Here is a 17507-nt window from a genome sequence, read left to right as displayed (position 1 = left end):
ACTAGCATTGACTCTGGCAAATCTCAAGAAGAGTATTTTGCTTTTCAGGAAAGAACAAAACATCTTTTTCCTCTCAAACATCTCACTGTTCTTATGTACCTGTTATGTCAATGCTCCTTATAGCTATACCAAAAATGCCTTGAATGTCATTAAACAATTTAAAACGTGTGCAGCTTCCTGCTCTGGATTTTGTGGCTTTGTTCCATAACAAGAAAGCAGATTTCAATAAACGAATTAGAAAATGTATTGTAGAAGTATCACTGGTAGAATGTTCTATGTATTGGTAGTGGTAAACAAACCTGCAAAACAGAAATCTGGCTGAAATCTTAAGTGACTCACCCATTTCTGTGGGAGGTTTCCTGGTTACAGGATGTCACATTTATGTGCATAATTCTCCATCTTCATCACTGTAGTACCTAAGTAATTTTTTTCCTATTTTCTATTACTGAGAAAAGGCTTAATAAGTAACTTATTCCAGAAGATCAGTACTTGCTCCTTGAACTTCAGCACCACCATATTTTAATATCTCTTTGCATATCTGAGAAGAGTTGACTTTGTTTACAAACCAAAATACATAGCCATTGCACAAGGAGGTTGTTTACTGTCAAGCCTTTTCTGAATTAATTTGATACAGTCACAGGGCAAACACTCATCCTGTGAGTTGGTGTATTTCACACTGGAAGGATTCTGCTACCACTTTGTTATGACTGTTAATAGGTGTGCAGCAAAAGCATCCTTAAGCATCTGTGGATTCCCCTTTGGACCCTTCTTCTGTCATTCAAATCCTATGGGACAGAAGGAGGGATAACAGGGGAAAAACCCCACACCAGCGCTGAAATTGCATGAAATATCACTCTCACATACCTGCAGTTTACTTACTGCCAGTCTGCAGAGTTTTAGTGGAGGGATGTATTATTTGATATAAAAAGAGCATGTTATAAAACATAAACATGCATACATGCATATGAGAATATACATGTGTATGTATATATATACATATGTATGTGAGTATAGATATATCAGCTTGCAGTTGAAGTATAGGAAGAAAATCACATACTAGGGCATCCCTCCTTTCACTGTTTTTTCTTCTAAGATAAGAAGTAGAAAAGTAAAAATAATTTTTGCCTCACATATTCTGGCCCTCCGTCCTAAGGTTCCAAATACTTTCACTGCTACTGTCTGCATAATCCTGTATCTTCCAAATTTTCCTATAAAATCCCCACTGATGCTGTTTGACATCAAGTGGTAGTATCCTTGAAAGCAACGACTTTTCCTCTCAAGGGATAAGCATCCTCTCTTAGGATTAAACATAAATGCTTTCATTTTCAGCTGATGAACTGGAGAGTTGAATGTGCACATATCAGTATCATATATCATTTAGGACAGCAGTGCTAGATCTCAAGCCACACAGAGTTGAGTTCTGGGTAGTTCTGATAAGGATTTCAAGTAATATGCTTTGAAATTTAAAAAGAAAGTGCTCTTTAGATTAAGCACATGTGCAAAATGAGTGCTCTGCCACAACGACCAGTTTAATTTTAAGTACTGTATTTTTTATAATCTGTTCTTTTCATCATTGTATTAAAAATTGATATATGAACCAGAAAATAAAAAAAAAACCAAAAATGATATGTCTTAACTGTATCTCTTCCAGAGTACATAAACATATCAATTTGTTTATATTTATACCCTTGTTGCTTTGAAATAAACAAGGAAAAACCAATTTCTGCAGTTCTAATCAAGCACAGCTGCTTCCCTCCTCTTCAATCGTATCAATCATCAATAAGGAGGATCAAGAATTGCCATTACAAATGTACAGCATCACCACAACTCCTTAGTGCAAAAATAATTATCCATTCCTCTTCTGAGGACACCTACATTTTCATGCACAACTATATATGTCTAAATATGAGCTGAAAATCTAAGTTGCTATTTTTTTCCAGCGGAAATCTAAACCACACAGTCAACAAAGTCCAAAGAATTTTTTAAAATAACCAGTAGCAGAGGCCTGTAGGGGGGTGAGAAATACTGTTTATACACTGTGTGTTGAGACTAAATCTTCAGTAACCATTGCAGGAGACAGACAGCTTACACCCACAGATATACTGCATTTTCACATCTAAATCTAGGTGCCTACAATCTGAACCTCACACTCACCATAAGCATCCTCTCAGCATGAAAACATAATATCCAAATATAGCCTCATAAAACTTTGCACAGATTTGGGCAATTGAAGCTTAAATGACTGACATTACATTACAATGTGACTAAGAGCTAGAATTCAATTTGAAATGTGATTGTCTGTTTCTCCAAGCCATTATAACAAGTTCAGGTATCATACAGCAGAAATTCAAACTACTGATTCAAGGAAGAGCTAGCACTGCTGAAAGTGCCTGCATAGAGTGAAGAATGTTACATAAGTCTCCATGCAAAACAGCCCTAGAAACAGAGATGTCTCTCTCAGAATCTTCAGGAATCTCTGAAGATGATTTTCACCGCTCTCGAAGCATAACTTTTACAGGAAACCATCACTTTTCTTTCCACAAAAAGTATAATTTGCCAGCCATAACAATCAACTTCAGTACTTTTTCAAGGCTGGAGAGTCATCAAACATACAAAGAGAAACTCTTCAGTCTGCCTTTCATTTTTCTCAGGCTTTTGTGGAGATCTAAGAACTGCATGCAAATCTTATGCATGAATTTTCCAAGAGCGACTTTGTTTATCACAATATCTTAGTGAACTATGTTTTCATGACACTACTGAAGTACTTGGTATACTCTGACAGAGCTAACACCACTGCAAAATACCGAGATGGAATCCAATCCAGACAGCTAATTTACATAAGATAGCTAATATTTTTCAAGAAAACTGAATATAATAGAATATGGCTAGTAACCATGCTATATGATCTGATTTTAAAAGTTCAGGAAATTTCCTGGTTTATAAAGAATGATTTTTAAAGTGTTTCTGTGAACAGGAACTGTAAAAGCTGTGCAAGGGAAGAGTACACAGACTATGCTACACAACTTTTCCCATTCTAAAGCATGGGTAACAAAGGAAGAAATTAAAGCCCACTGAGGCACAATAACTTGCATTAACTACAGCAGAGTTAGGTCCAAACTGTCTTACCAATATTTATTGTCTTTACCATAGTGTGAAATGTATACTGGGTTATTGTGGAAAACGCCCTAAAGCAAAGGTCACAAGAGAAAAACAAAGCATGAAGAAGAAACTCAATGCAGGACTTAAAGAAGGTCTGCACTAGAAAAGTGCTAAAGTCATGTGAATTGTGACTCTGCTTCTTTAAATTTGCAAGGTGTCATTTTTTTTCCCCTCTTCCTTCAGGTAGAGCACCTTACTTTGCCTCTTCTTTGCACACATAGCCAAGCAAGATACAAGTGTGGAGCTGCCAGAGTTAGCAAATTAACAACCTGAGTTCCTCTATGCTATTTTCTTCCTTTAGACAAGCCATACATATTGCTTACCACTCCAACTGCAGTCAGTATAAAGGAGGAAATATCTACGCCTTTTTTAAGAAGACGAAATAGAGAAAACCTTTGGTATCTTTTTCCTAAAAACGAGGATACATTTAATTTTTCATTACTTTTAAAGAATATATTAACATAAAATTTTAAGAAATGTAAGAATTTTAAGAATTCTTCACTTCAGGAAGATTGACAGACAAGAAGATGAGAAGGAGGAGAAGGATAATGTAAAAACTGATGCCCTCTATCCTTTCTGGTTTTGGCCTACCCCAAGAGATTACCCTCATGAAGACTATAGACTTCTTTTAAATCTGAAATCAACCACTTCAGGAAAATTATGTTCAAAAAATAGAAAGAAAATGTAACAGAAGAGAATTAAATAAGCTACTATCAAAATTATCTGTACAAGAAGCAAAGAGCTGTATTTTTGTACAAAAGAGAAAGTTTCTAACCCAAATAATTTTGTTCAAGAAAAAAACTCCAAACTATTATCTATTTTATCCTGAGTGAATAAAAATTTTCTTTAAAGCCTCCCAATAGTCTATGCTTAGAAATGGGAAAAAAAAAACCCCACAGAACATAAGGCTGTAGGGCCAATCTTATGCAAAATGAGCAATTTTAGAGTAAAATAAGATCATCACTATAATTTCTGTTATATAAAAAACAGAATTTGATTGCAGGTCTAGTTTTCTAAAAATATTGACTCTTTTTATTATACTTCTGCTAGGGAAGAAGTTCTGGGTTTTGAAAATTTCAAGTTTCAAAGCACAGACATGAATGTTTGTGATCTTATAGATTTGCACATTAAAAATCTCATCTGTACTTCTCCAACTAGAAGGAAAAAAAATCTATTTAATAACAGGTAACCTTTGAAATTTGCAGTGTATATGGGATGAAAGAGGAAAACTAATATATATATAGACAGATATAACTTGCTTTCATTAAAATAATAATAATTATTATTATTATGTGGATTAAGCAATACATTTTTATGACAAAAATAGATGGCAGCAGAGATCTAATCAATCAGAAATCATAAGTTTTCTTAATAATACTGATAAAAATAAATATAGCTTTTCATAGATTAATTCAGAAAGGAGCTTAATATTCAATTGCAAGTAGTATGAAACGAAAATTTTTAGACCTATGGGAGCAGACAGTCTTAGTATTGAAAAAAATCCTGGTTAGATCCTCAAGTGTATTGAAATATAATAGAAAAGGAAATTGCAAGGGCTAAGGGCAAAAGGAAAAAAAAAACCCAAAAATTACCTGCTGTCCCACACAAAAGGGATAACAAGTACTGAATATCACCTGAGAGATCTGAAAGTGATCTTTAGAGTAAGTATTCCAAGATTGCAGAGATAGATATTCACAGATCTCTTCTGAGGATTTTATTATTTTTGATATTGCTTTTTATATACTTCACAGAAGTGAATATGGTGTCTCTATTTCCATTCTTAGTGAGGAAGGTCAGTGTAGAGAGGATTAAATTAGATGTCAAAGACTCCACAGTCAATGATGGTCAAACATACTAAAATGATTATTTTTTTCTCTCTTTCTTTTACTGTCTCAGCCCATACTGAATATTATTTTGAAAAATAAGGATATCAAGGACTTCAAGACAGCCATGCAAGACAGATGGGAAGAAATATTTCATAAGGGCTTGAAGGAATCCTGACAAGTGTTATGTTCTTAGAATAAAGAGATTTCAAATTAAGCTTTGTTCTCTGAGATTGAATAGAAAAAAAATCCATTACCAGACAACATGTGGCAGAGATAGAAGATAATATTATAAAACAGAGAATTTTATGCATTAGTAAGCTTTCAGTTTATCCTACATCATATTTAATACAATGGGCTCTGGATTAAAAAATGAACACCCCAAATTTAATGCTGTTGAGCTGAAGTAAATGGCAGTGTGTCACCAACAAAATCCTCCCTCTTATTGGAATAGTTTTCACTAGGGTGGAAAAACCAAAAGTGATACAATCTTTTAAGCATTCATTTGGGGAAAGTCTATACAAGTTGTCCTCTGTAACTACACTGGAGAAATCAAGTAAGTGCTAGCAAGCACTTCTTATGGGAAGAGATGATTTCTTTTAATACACTGCACGAAGCCCAGGACTTCTGACTTTTAGTGCACATTTGCACAGCTTAGGGATAAACGCTGAATTTTTGGGGTACTAGTGATGCAGGTGTCTATGAATTGTTTGAGGTCTCCCTGGGGGAGCACTTGAAAGATGTGTATTACAATAAGTTTTTTATTTATTGCAAATTCTTGTCCAATGCTGACAAGAAATAGTCCAAGAAATTTTAGGACAAAGGGAAGTAACTTATTTTCTACATTTTTAGTATCCAGAAATAGATGAAACTGATCATATTATATCATAAAGGAACCCACACAGCAAAAATCTATTTTTAGTGTTGGCAGAAAATGCATTTTTTTGTCTCATACTTTCTAGGGAAGGAGAGCTAGAAATTTAATAAAAAAAACCCCAATCATTTTTAAAGCAATAAAAGTCAAAGAAATGGCTAGCTACACAGACACAGCAAACAAAAGACATTCTAAAGATGCTCCTAAATATCAGTACAAGGCAGGATAGGATTAAGACAATCTGGCACTTCAGAAAATGTGTAACATCAAGGTGGGCAAATGCCGTATGGACTGAAAAGTCAAATTTATATATGTCAAAAGAAATAGTCAGCACCAGTACAGAATGAATAATGGGGTGGAGATAAGGACTACAAAGGTGGTAAATAACATACAGCAAAAGAGTCTCAACAGATCTTTTTCTTCATTTAAACATAAAGTTCACGTACTGTTATAGCTGGGGATATGTGAATATTCTCAAGAACAAATACTGAACTTTACCACAATTCCTTTCTCCCCTTTTAGTTCCTACTAGGGATCCAAATTAAGAAAATATTACATGCAACAACAACAACAACAACAGAAAACCAAAAGAACGCCAAACAGAAACAAAACAAACAAAAGAAAGATCAACAACAAAAAAGACCATAATTTTTGTTTTTAAAAAACATGATAAAATATTACTTTTTTGCACATAGAAGCAACAGAGATGACATCTGATTTAAAATACAAGATTATCATGGCAAAAATGATCAGGCCCACCAGGGCAAATTTCTGTGTTCTAATTTGTAGATTGTACAGGAGGTGGGAGTTGGTTCAAGTGGCTCTGTTAAAATGGAAGTTGGATGTTTAATTCACCATAAGATGTTATATGCTGTCAGCTGAGGACCCATGGAAGGAACACAAAAATAGTCTACTTGTGTAGATTTGGAAGTTTCCTTCCAAAGTCTGGAAGGAAATTTGGAAGTCTGATTCATATGATTTAAACCCATTTAAAAGGGGTTTGTAACATAACAAATATGACAGCTTAAACACAATTAGAAAAAAAATCTATTCTAAATATTAAAAAATAGAACTGAACAAATGAAAATTTCCAATCACATTTTTACTAGGTCCTTGTCACAGATCTAGACTACAGCACAATTCTTGTTGCTATCAAGGAAACTAGCTCCATCCAAGCCAGACCCAGCAACATTTTTAAAAATAATTGTGCTCTGGTTGTTCCTTAACAAGCATACAAAAAAAAAAAAAAAAAAGGTTGATTGCATCTCCTCCAAGCTAATAAATGAGTATAATTTGGGGAATGTTTTTGTAAACCAATGAGCAATTAAGACAGCACTAAGACAACTTCTATCCACTGGGTACAACAAATTATGTGCCATAATTGCAGGGATTAGTTTCTTCTTATAGTTGATTATGTTTTTAAAGATTACATTGTTTCATGTATCTCTACATACTGGTACTGGTAGATGGTGAATTGTTAAAAGCAGGTAGGTTCTAGGAGACAGGTACAACATTTATTTTTACCAATGCTTTGTCCACTTTATATATCCTAATATATATATATATTATATGTTCCTTAATATCCTTTATATCAGATGGAAGAGAGTATTTTTTCCAAAGGTAAATATATTTGTAATGACTTCTGCACATGTAAAAGAGAAGAAACCTTTCTGTGTGAAAAATTAAAAAAAAAATTACAATTTAGCAAAACTACCCTTTGCTGTATTACAGCTGACTAGACTTACTTAAGTGGGGTTCCAGGCACTTTCTGAGCTAATGGGGAAGGTCAAGTAGAACAAAGGGATTCTTTTGTTTGTTTGTTTGTTTGTTTTGTTTTTGACTGATGTTGTTTTATAGTGCTACAAAAGCTGGCTGCAATCTCAAGTTCCAGGAAACATTTGAAGGGAATTCTCATTCCTAAACAGTCACACTGAAGTGGAAATGGTTTTTTATATAATCTTTTTTTCTGCTGACAGCTGGAATTTGTTGTTCAAGAACTTTGTGAAGTTTTACTCAAGATACCTAAGAGGAAAAGATTTGGACCATAAGTTAAATAAATTGGTCAAGCAGTATTGAATTGTCAGCTGATGTGGAAAAAGGCTGTGTGTGTCTATGTGTGCATACCTTTGCTTTGCAATGTTAGAAGCAGTCACACAGAATAAAATATTGAAAGAGTTTTATATTGGCTAAATTGAAATGTGCAATTAATTATTTAATAAATTTCATAGCACTGAGATGAAAATGAACTTTAAAAATATTTTGAAAATATTTTTTTTCCTGAATTCCAAAATGCCCGGGCCTCAAAAACATTATGTACACCTCTGTACATCATTTCAGTGACAGCAAATCTTAAGTGGACTTGTGGAATGAAGGATATTATCTCCATCTTCATGATTTCCATTGGTGTTTTCCCACACACACAGTTGGGAATCTGTACTGCCTAGAACATTTAAAAGCCTGCAAACACTGGTCCTTGTCAGTTAGAGTATAAGAGTGGAGCTAAAAGAGGATGCAGATGTAAATTTGGGCACTTGGTATATCTTACATTACCTAAAGGACTGAGAGTTTCTTAGTTTAGAGATATGTAGTGACTACATTTATGAAATTATGAAATTTTTGGGTGGGAACATGTAAACAGAGAAGGACAGAAGTATAGGATATAAGTTTGATGTACTTAAGAGGTCTTCACATTTCTAAAAAGTCGCTTATTTTAATAGTTGTTGTTGCCACTGGTGGTAGTTGGACAAAGTTTCAATGCTATAAAACTGTCTGAGCTGAATCTCTCAATCTTTCATTCTTTAGATTCCCTCTGGAACAAAGATGCTCTAAAATCCACTATTTAAAGCCAAAACCAGATAGAGAAAAAGATGTCTGCTGTCTCCGCTCTATCTTTCCCCAAACCCCCATTTTTTCAAAAGCAACATATTTATGGAGCAGAAAGGTCCTTCTTTTAGGAGGCAAATATGAGGAGAGAGGAAAAAATTCCCACAAGGTTTCCATTTAGCATGAGTCTCTCACTAAGACACAGAGTAGGAGGCTGCAGAGTGAACCCCTATCCCTCCTTTGTGTGCTATGCCACCATGTAGGATCCACTGCCAGATTCCACAATCCTTATCAGAAATTGCAGAATATTTTCTAGATCTTCTTTTCTTGCCCTGGTACTACTGAGCTGTCTCAGCTTCCTCAAACTTTCAAGGTTTTTCCCTATTTTCTCTGTATCATTATAGGCTAATAGCTTGATGACTAAGAACTGGCTCAAAATTTCTGCTCCCCTAATGTGCATTGTTAACTGAATTTGTAAAATATTAAATTGTCCCTTATCTTCACACTAAATCATATTGTGTATATGTGAAAAATTCAACCCCTAAATTAATTATATTTCTTTTGTTAATGTTTCATCTACAGCTGACTTAGCATGTACTGGTTCCATTGTTTCATTCAGAAACTACTGAATAAAAAGCTTTTTCTGATTATGCAGGATTTTTGCAACAGAAATAATATCTTCTGTTTGATTATTTGCATAGAAACACTGAAAATGCTCTCACACCCTGTCAGCTACTTCACACCTCTGTAGGGGCTTAAACTCTGGAATGAAATGTGAATGTACTGACTCACTTCTCCACATGGGTTTCATTTAAGAAGGTTCACAGGAATGCATTGGCAGCACATTCCAATTACCTCCTAAAGAAAAGCTTAGTTTTTGGATTGTTTTGTGCAAATGAACATTATTTTAGAAAGACTGCTTCCCCTATTACCGTACACAACAGAGGCATAAAAGAGAGAAAAAACTCAAACAGAATATGTTAACTCTATTCAGAGCCTGAGCCATCTCACCAGTGAGTTGATTGCTCATTCTTCCATTTGTTAGGTCAGGTAACAGTATGACATTTAAAACAGTGCTCAAAGATTAAAACATCTAAAAACTTGGAGTTACTCCATTACAGTGAGTTCATTTAATACTGCTTTTTAAACATTTTGCAGTGTAGTGAAAGACCTTGATTTATTCCAATTATCTTTTGTTCACTTCGATTTATGAACACTGGAGCTCAAATAATCAGCCCTTTTGCTCCTTAGGCTTCCAAGAATATATTTTCATAAGTATTGTACAAGTCATCTTTCTGCAACCATCCCACATATTAATTGCAAAAGTCTATTTTTATGATAAGGAGTGGTATTGGCAGACAATTAAGGACAAGGTCATTGGTTGTCCTGAATTGCTTTGGAACAGAAATAGCTCACTGAATAAAATTTTCTTCTTATTAAATGTATAAAGACAAATATTGAAAACATATATCCAATTCCTATAAGGTGCATCCACAGAAGGAAAAATATTCAGAAAAAGTGAAAAAAACCATCTTGGCATTTGTACTATTTATTACAGCTTAATAGATCTCATCCTACCTACTTTTGTGGCCCTGGTGTTTGGTAATTTTTCAACAGAACTGGGGGAAAAGGGAAACTTTTTCAAGCTGTGTGTACTGAAAATATGGGCATGAAAGTGTGCATGAAAATCAGTGCTTTACATTCACTCATTCATTCATTCATTCTCTTGGCATAATTCAAAGTACATTGACAGTGAGTGCACAGCCAATGACAACAGCAGGATGGGCTGTTTTTCAATATAGGTAAGATACAAGATAAAGATATCATTTCTTCCCTTTGAAATTTTAGGATTTCCAACTGCAAGACTGAACGAACTTCTTTCACTGTTTTTTCTAACAATAAGTTTTACTGTTTTGTGTCACAGCCTCTTTTTCTAAGATTAAGATCTGTTGTGAATTGCACTACAAACCAGCTGGCACAAGAAACTCACGAAAACTCATGGGAAACTGACTCTCTCTAAACTCTGAGCTTGCTTAGTGAGAAAAAGAAGGAAATTTATTTTCTGTCATGAAGGAATACTCAAAGGCATGATGTAATTCCTCCCTTAGAGTCAGCAGGTGAAATAGTCTTGTCAAAAAAAAACCAGACAGGAAAATCTAAAATTAAGTCAGCTCTATAATGGGATGCCAACCAGGTCTATCTGCAACTTAGACTCTCTGTAGAATCATGAACTTGCTATCTGGAAATATCAGTGAGGCTGCTCCAGACATTATTAGGGTGATAATTAGTTAATTTTTAATTAAAAAAAATATTTTCTTTATAAATATATACATACACATACACATATATATATTTAAAATATGCAGCTACAAAAGGATTACAGACACAACATTGTTTGAGTGGAAGGAAATAGTGTTACTGGAACATTAAAGAGAGGGACAACTTCCTTACATCCCAAAACTAACTTGTGGTACTGAACCTACCATATTTTTCTCCCCAAAATGATAAAGTTTCTTTTCTTGTCCTCTTCTGTACACATATCAACTAGCCACCAATTATAAAAGGAAGCTTAAAGACAATAAATTCATCTATTCTTCCTCTACTTCTTTTGCCTAATGCCTACTTAGTTTGGTTAGTTGATGTTTTGATGGTGCATCACAGTTGCTCAGAACATGAATGTTATGCCTGCTGGTTACCAAACCAAAAAATTATTTGCTCTGACTCCTGCTGTATGATAAATACAAGAAAAAATTAACTCAGTCAGTGGTAGGAAAAATATGGGAAAACTTTTTTTTTCCTTTGGAATGAATTACTGTTTACCCAACACCAAAATTTATGGTGTCTCTTCAAATGTCTGATCTGGAGGAAGTATGTCCTTAATTATCTGCTGCCCAAAAGAGCATTAAAATGTTTGGAATTTTCTAATAATGGGCAGCCTATTTGGTTTTCATATATAAAAATAACTGACCTAGGTAAATCAAAAGTATAGTTCCACCACTTCTTAAATAAATTATTTTGCAATAAGTTTTAAATACTTATATACATACTACTAGCAATTACCACTTTACTATTATTAAAAATTAATAAAAAATAATGACTCACTATGGCTTTAGATTATTTGCCTTTACTTCTGTTCCTATGTGCCAACAAGTCAACCTATTGGACAGAATATGCTGTAGATAGTAATACACTGCAGATGGTATCAGATGGTTTGTGCTAGCTGTCAGGAAACTTATTTAATTCTTTCAAGTGATATGCCTTTTTTTGCTTAGAATTTATTTGGACAGTGTTTTTAGCTCTGGATGCTAATTTGGTAAACCATGCATACTGCCTTCTGCCTCATCATTCAACATTTCAGCTTACAAGTGACAAATGCACCTAGCTACAGAAAGTTCTCATTTTTCTGAAAGGGGCTGGTGTTGCATGGTCAAAGGGAGCTGATTTCTGACAAAGAGCAAATAGGGCCCTTGGGCAATTAACTACACCAGCCAACTTAGCCAGCGGGGTTATTTCCCTCTTAGCTGTTTTTTGCAATTCATACTCATAAATTGCTCCCCTGGTTGTTACACACTCACAAGAATAATAAACTCAAGCTTTATGTTTGTTGCCTTAAGAAACACACGCTGGTATTGAGTGGGGGTTTTTTTGTTGACTGGTCATATTAACTTTAATAGACTGGGATTTTCTACATCACCACTAATTTGATGAATACAGTTAATTTTAAATCTTTCCCATAACATTGTTCACATATTGCATTCTAATTTAAACAAAAAAAGCAAGGTACTTGCAGGCCAGATGTTATGGAAGACAAATTCTTCAACAACTGATTAACATACACAGCTATTGAAAGATACATCAAAAGAAAAGCCCTGTATTTGTCTACATAGTGTTTTTTAAATTTTCTTTTTAGAAAAGGCACTCAGAATTAATAGCATTTCTCTTAAGCTCATTATTTGATACAACCAGATTGATTTTGTTCATTAAACCCCCAAAATCAATGGGTTTTGCAGTGGACAAACTACTGCAGGCTTTTTTGCCATACCAGGAATTTTCTTTCGGCATTTTGGCAATTTTATCAGGCATGTGAATATAAAAAAAAACAAAACCAAAAAACAAACAACAAACAAAACAAAAAAAAAACTTTATTAGGCCTGAATTGATGCACATGGTTATTATATATCTGCTGGCACTTCTCAGATTTTAGTCTTTCAGTGTTCAATTGATTTCATACCCCTTTTTATTACTGTGTGTTTTCTTTTATTCTTTCACTCTATTTTCTGTTGAGTTGCATACAGGACATGTGAAATGACTCAGCAGCTGAAGGTAACATGCAAAGCAGAAAAAGCCTACTTGACCTATTTGGGCAAAATATCAACCTAAAATAGTATGAGTTAGACAAGGCAAACCCAACACTAGCTTTGGACTGGCCCTATTTTTCTTTTCCCAGTCCTGATTCCCCTTCTAGTATGATGCTTATCCCTATCTATGGTTTTATTTTCCTATTTACTTGAACATTAAAATATCTTAATTTCAGTTCTGTTTGGGCAGTACCTCTAGTACCTGCTAGTTTATGAAACAGTAATTTTTGTTCTCACAACACATATCTGTTCCCAATACAGCAGAAATATTTAATGTTTTTCTAAGGCTGAATATGAGGACTACAGATACTTCAGGGACACAATAGGAATTTGCCTACTCAGATCAAGAAATATAGTAATTATGGTACTTAGAGTCAATTTATTATTCAGGTATATTAATCTATAAATTTCTTTTTAAATTGTATGTGGCTGGTTGCTAACTTACTTATTAGTTTGGAATCTTGTAGGAAATAAAAAAAAAATATCTCTCATCAACAATGTCTTTAGAAGAAACCAAATTTACTTTGATAGAGAAGACTAGATTCTTCCCAGGCACATACAGAGCAAATTCTAAATTCAATTATAAAATCATCCTAAATTGCATGTTTTCCCATTTAAAAGACTACCACTCACTACCATCAGAAATTATATCTTTTTTTTAATGGAGATGCCTATTTACACCTGTAATTTGAGAATCTTACTAGAACAGAATGTTGACAGTTAAGGTTAACTAATGAAGATATTCCTATAGAAACTTGAACTTGGAATATCAGAATAAATAATGGATATTGTTGGCAGAGCTGTTTTGAGGCGAAATGGATCGGTGTCAGCTTGCAAAAAAACTTAGAAATTTTAAACATACAAACTACTAATACACATAAATGAAAAAATTCCTAGACTGCAGAATTATTCAATAACTAGAGGTAGAAATGCTACAGAAACAAAAAACATGGAAAGAAAATTATATATGACACTCTTACTAGTGTATTTTGAGGAAGAAAAATAGATTTTCCTCTAAGAGGTCTTGAGGAAAGCTCTGCTTTATGCCTGTGTTAAGTGTTGTCCTGTTTTCCTCAGCCTCTCTTTCTTCCACATATCTTTTAAAATCCAGAAGATCAAATTGCTCAGTTCTGTCACAGCCAGAACCTGTTGTTAGGATGAGCACAAAGACAACCCAACATTCCCTACATTCAGACAAACTTACCGCACATGGGTAATGATAAGGGTTGTGGCTGGAATGAAAAAGTCATCCACTCTGTCAAACTGCTTCCCCACGGGCTGAGTGTGGATTGTGTGATGAGAAACACTCCCACTGGCTTGTGTTATCACCTGCACAGAGTAACATCAGCATAAACTATACAAGTATTCTTTAAAAATCAAATCTCAATCCAAATGAATGAATACAATATTGCCTCTGTATTCTCTTGCGTTGTCTTTTCCACGTTACCAAGAAAAGGAGTGCAAATAATAGTTACAGATTTCAGAGAACTATTACATACTGGAACACTTAGTCTTCATACTTATTTTTCCCCTTCATCTTTTTTTATCAATCCTGAATCCATATTTATTCATTTACATTACTAAAGCCCTTAACAGTTCTTAGCTTAAACTAAGTTTTTTTGTTTATCTTTTTTCTTACACTAGATCTTAGAGTGAGTTTAAATTTTTAAGCACTCCAGCCAGAGTGAAAAGATGCTATCAACAAAACCACTGGAACATATGGCTATGCATACTCCCAATTCTCATCAATCATGAGATAATTCAACATAGCACAGACGTATTTCAGAAGAGCAAGCTGAACCAAGTTTAAATACTCCTTAAATTTTTATGACCCAATTTTATTCAAATCCCAAAATCTTGGACCTTCTCTGAAGCAAATGTTTATGGGTAAATAAAAGACAATTCCATATAATAGCCACTATGCTTTTCATATATATGCATTGAAGAGTGGAATTTATTTTTTTTTAAGAAAAGAAGACAATCTATACTCTAAATAAAAATGAGGGTGAGGATGATCAGCCACTTTAAAATATAATAAGACTGACTCAATTATCGGTCCTGGGGAGGAGTGGTAACTAAACTTCCACAGATTACCTTGCATGCTCAAAGTTATTAAGGGTCTGCAGGTGAAAAGGTGATTTCAAATGTTACAAATTTTGCTTTTAAAATTTCTCTTATTCTTTTTCTTATATGTAAGCATATATTAAATGCATAAGGATTTAATTAACTTCTGAAGAAAAGGAAAACAAATTAAAAGAAAAACGAATTTTTAAATTATGATATAAGGCCAATCATCATAGTCTCAGGGGATTACTATAAATAGGGAACAGAAATTAATAAAAAAGTAGAAAGACAGAAACAGCTTCTTGAGATGTTTCTTTAGTGACTGCCCCTAGGTTTGTCACTGCTCCAAGATATTGCAAAAATCAAAATTTCTAATATCTTTCATGTGAAAAAACCCCAATAAAGACAGAGCTTGACACCTCCAGAATGTCAACATGACTTTAATGAAATGGTAGTATGCCTGAAGTCCAGTTTATCCTCTAATTAGGGATAAAAATATCATGAACAGCAACAGTTTGCTCTCAAAAGCCTGGCAGTACAGAACGTGCTGCTGTTTTCAGCTGCATTCCTTATCCTTCTATCAATTTGCCATTGTCAGTTCAGACTAAGGGTCTTGAAGATAATCATTAACTTTTTGATGAGGTCAGTTGTTCAGCTTGTTTTCTGGTTACCTAAAATAATGTCTCTGCCCTTGCTGGGGACATGGTAATAAGGCCTAAAGGAAAATATGCAACACATTGCAATTACACAAAGGTTCAACTTGTCTGCATTTCCTTACACATAATCATTGTGATCACCTCACCTGCAAAGTTGGTGAATTCTTTTCCATGTTCCCCCAGCTCAGCACCCAGACCTGATCATGTGATTTATCATAGTGTAGTTTCACTGGAACAGGATCTGTACTCACTGCCTGAAATAGAAGAAAAAAAAAAAAGAAATCCTTTGTTTGTCACATTTTCAAAGCAAACATAATATATATGCTTGAATGAAAATGATGAGTATATACACGTTTTCAGATACTTCCAGACTGAATTTAGGAATTATGCTGTCAATTCTTGAAACAGCCCTCTGATTAATTCAGAGTTACTCTAACACTTGGTATCAAAACTACATTATACTGAAGCCTTTAAGAAGTTGAAAAAAAAGGTTTTTAATCAAGTACCAAACTATTTATCTTCCTTCCCTGCCATCACTCTCACTTTACATGAATTGGTTGAAAAACTACACCATTTACTGAAAAATGGTTAAAAAGGGAAGAGTATTCTCAAGCCACATACTGGAATTAATGAAGGTGTCACTGCAAAAAATCACCATGATGTGTCTGCACCCAAAACTTCCTATCTTTTAAAATGTGTATATTTTGTCGAAGTAGGAAGGATTGTTTTCATATGTTTTCCAAATACAGTTGCTACTTTTCATAGACCTGTGATCAGAGCTGAAGTATTTTTCCTCCAACTTTAAGCACTGTCACTTGAGACCATGAACCTTTTAAACAGCTGAGCTCTAAACTTCCTTTGTTACTAAAACTGAAGTATTCAGAGGTATTGAATGGGAGAACAATATATTTGATTAAGAGATGCTATGCACAGGCTAAACAAGGGGGGGATTACTTTTTTATTTTCATCATTTAAGACGAAAAAAATTGGTGGAAATTGTTTTTTAATCTTACCATTATGGAACTGTAAAGCACAGCTTGTTTATCAGTGTGTCAAGGAGAGTACCAGCTGGCTAATTAAGTGAACCTAATTTAAACTAATGATGTAGATCCTCAAGATAATGCACTAATGGCTGGCTGAGACTGCTGATGATACTTAACTGTACTCCTGAGGTGTTGCAAGCGACCACTTCATCTAAGCAGAATTTGTTTTTCCTTTTGAAAATGGAAAATGAAGCCAGGTTGCTCACTGGCTCATTTAAAATCACAAGCTACCCCTTGAAAAAGGTCATTTGTGTTTGATAACTTCTTTCTGCTACCTGCTAGAGAACAAGTTGCTTAAAATAATACTTGAACTGTTGTATAGCTAATTTGTCAAAGCATGTCAAATTTCCTTGTGGCTTCCCCAGACAAAGGTCTGACCCATACATGCTCTGCCAGAGGAGTGCCAGCTGCGTTCCAAGCTGGGGTCACGGCACAGCCAGGCGGAGCAGAAGGAGTTGCCTGCAGGGTCAGGCACAGGCAGCACAGCTCCCCAGAGGGAAGCCAGCAGCAAAAAGGAGCTGAGCATCTCAGAATCAGACTTTCCCAGCTGTTTCTAGCTGACCAGGCTGATCTGCCAGCAGCACACCGAGGACTGAAGGACGATGATTCTGTCTGCTTCAGCCTCTAAGTCATCCCACTCAGTGGTGTGCTGCAACACTGCACAATTCCTGCTTGCAAGAATTTGAAAATGTAAGCAAATGCTTCCC

The 17507-nt window shown here is 34.6% G+C and overlaps 1 protein-coding gene across 3 annotated transcripts in view; it reads right to left on the bottom strand.

Annotated features, from left to right (window-relative positions):
• Positions 1-17507, bottom strand: part of FSTL5 (follistatin like 5) — a gene marked incomplete at both ends in the record, with an annotated part of 244126 nt that overhangs the window by 10516 nt on the left and 216103 nt on the right. For all 3 annotated transcript variants that reach the window (XM_084204181.1, XM_084204182.1, XM_084204183.1), the window contains 2 exons: positions 14242-14366; positions 15904-16011. In XM_084204181.1, coding sequence (XP_084060307.1) covers positions 14242-14366; positions 15904-16011 — 233 coding nt within the window. The remainder of the gene's footprint in view (positions 1-14241; positions 14367-15903; positions 16012-17507) is intronic.

The sequence above is a fragment of the Fringilla coelebs genome (genome assembly GCF_963513975.1).
Source record: "Fringilla coelebs genome assembly, chromosome: 4".
Classification (NCBI taxonomy): domain Eukaryota; kingdom Metazoa; phylum Chordata; class Aves; order Passeriformes; family Fringillidae; genus Fringilla; species Fringilla coelebs.
The sequence above is the reverse complement of the archived record's forward strand: the minus strand, read 5'-3'. Positions and strand labels throughout refer to the sequence as shown.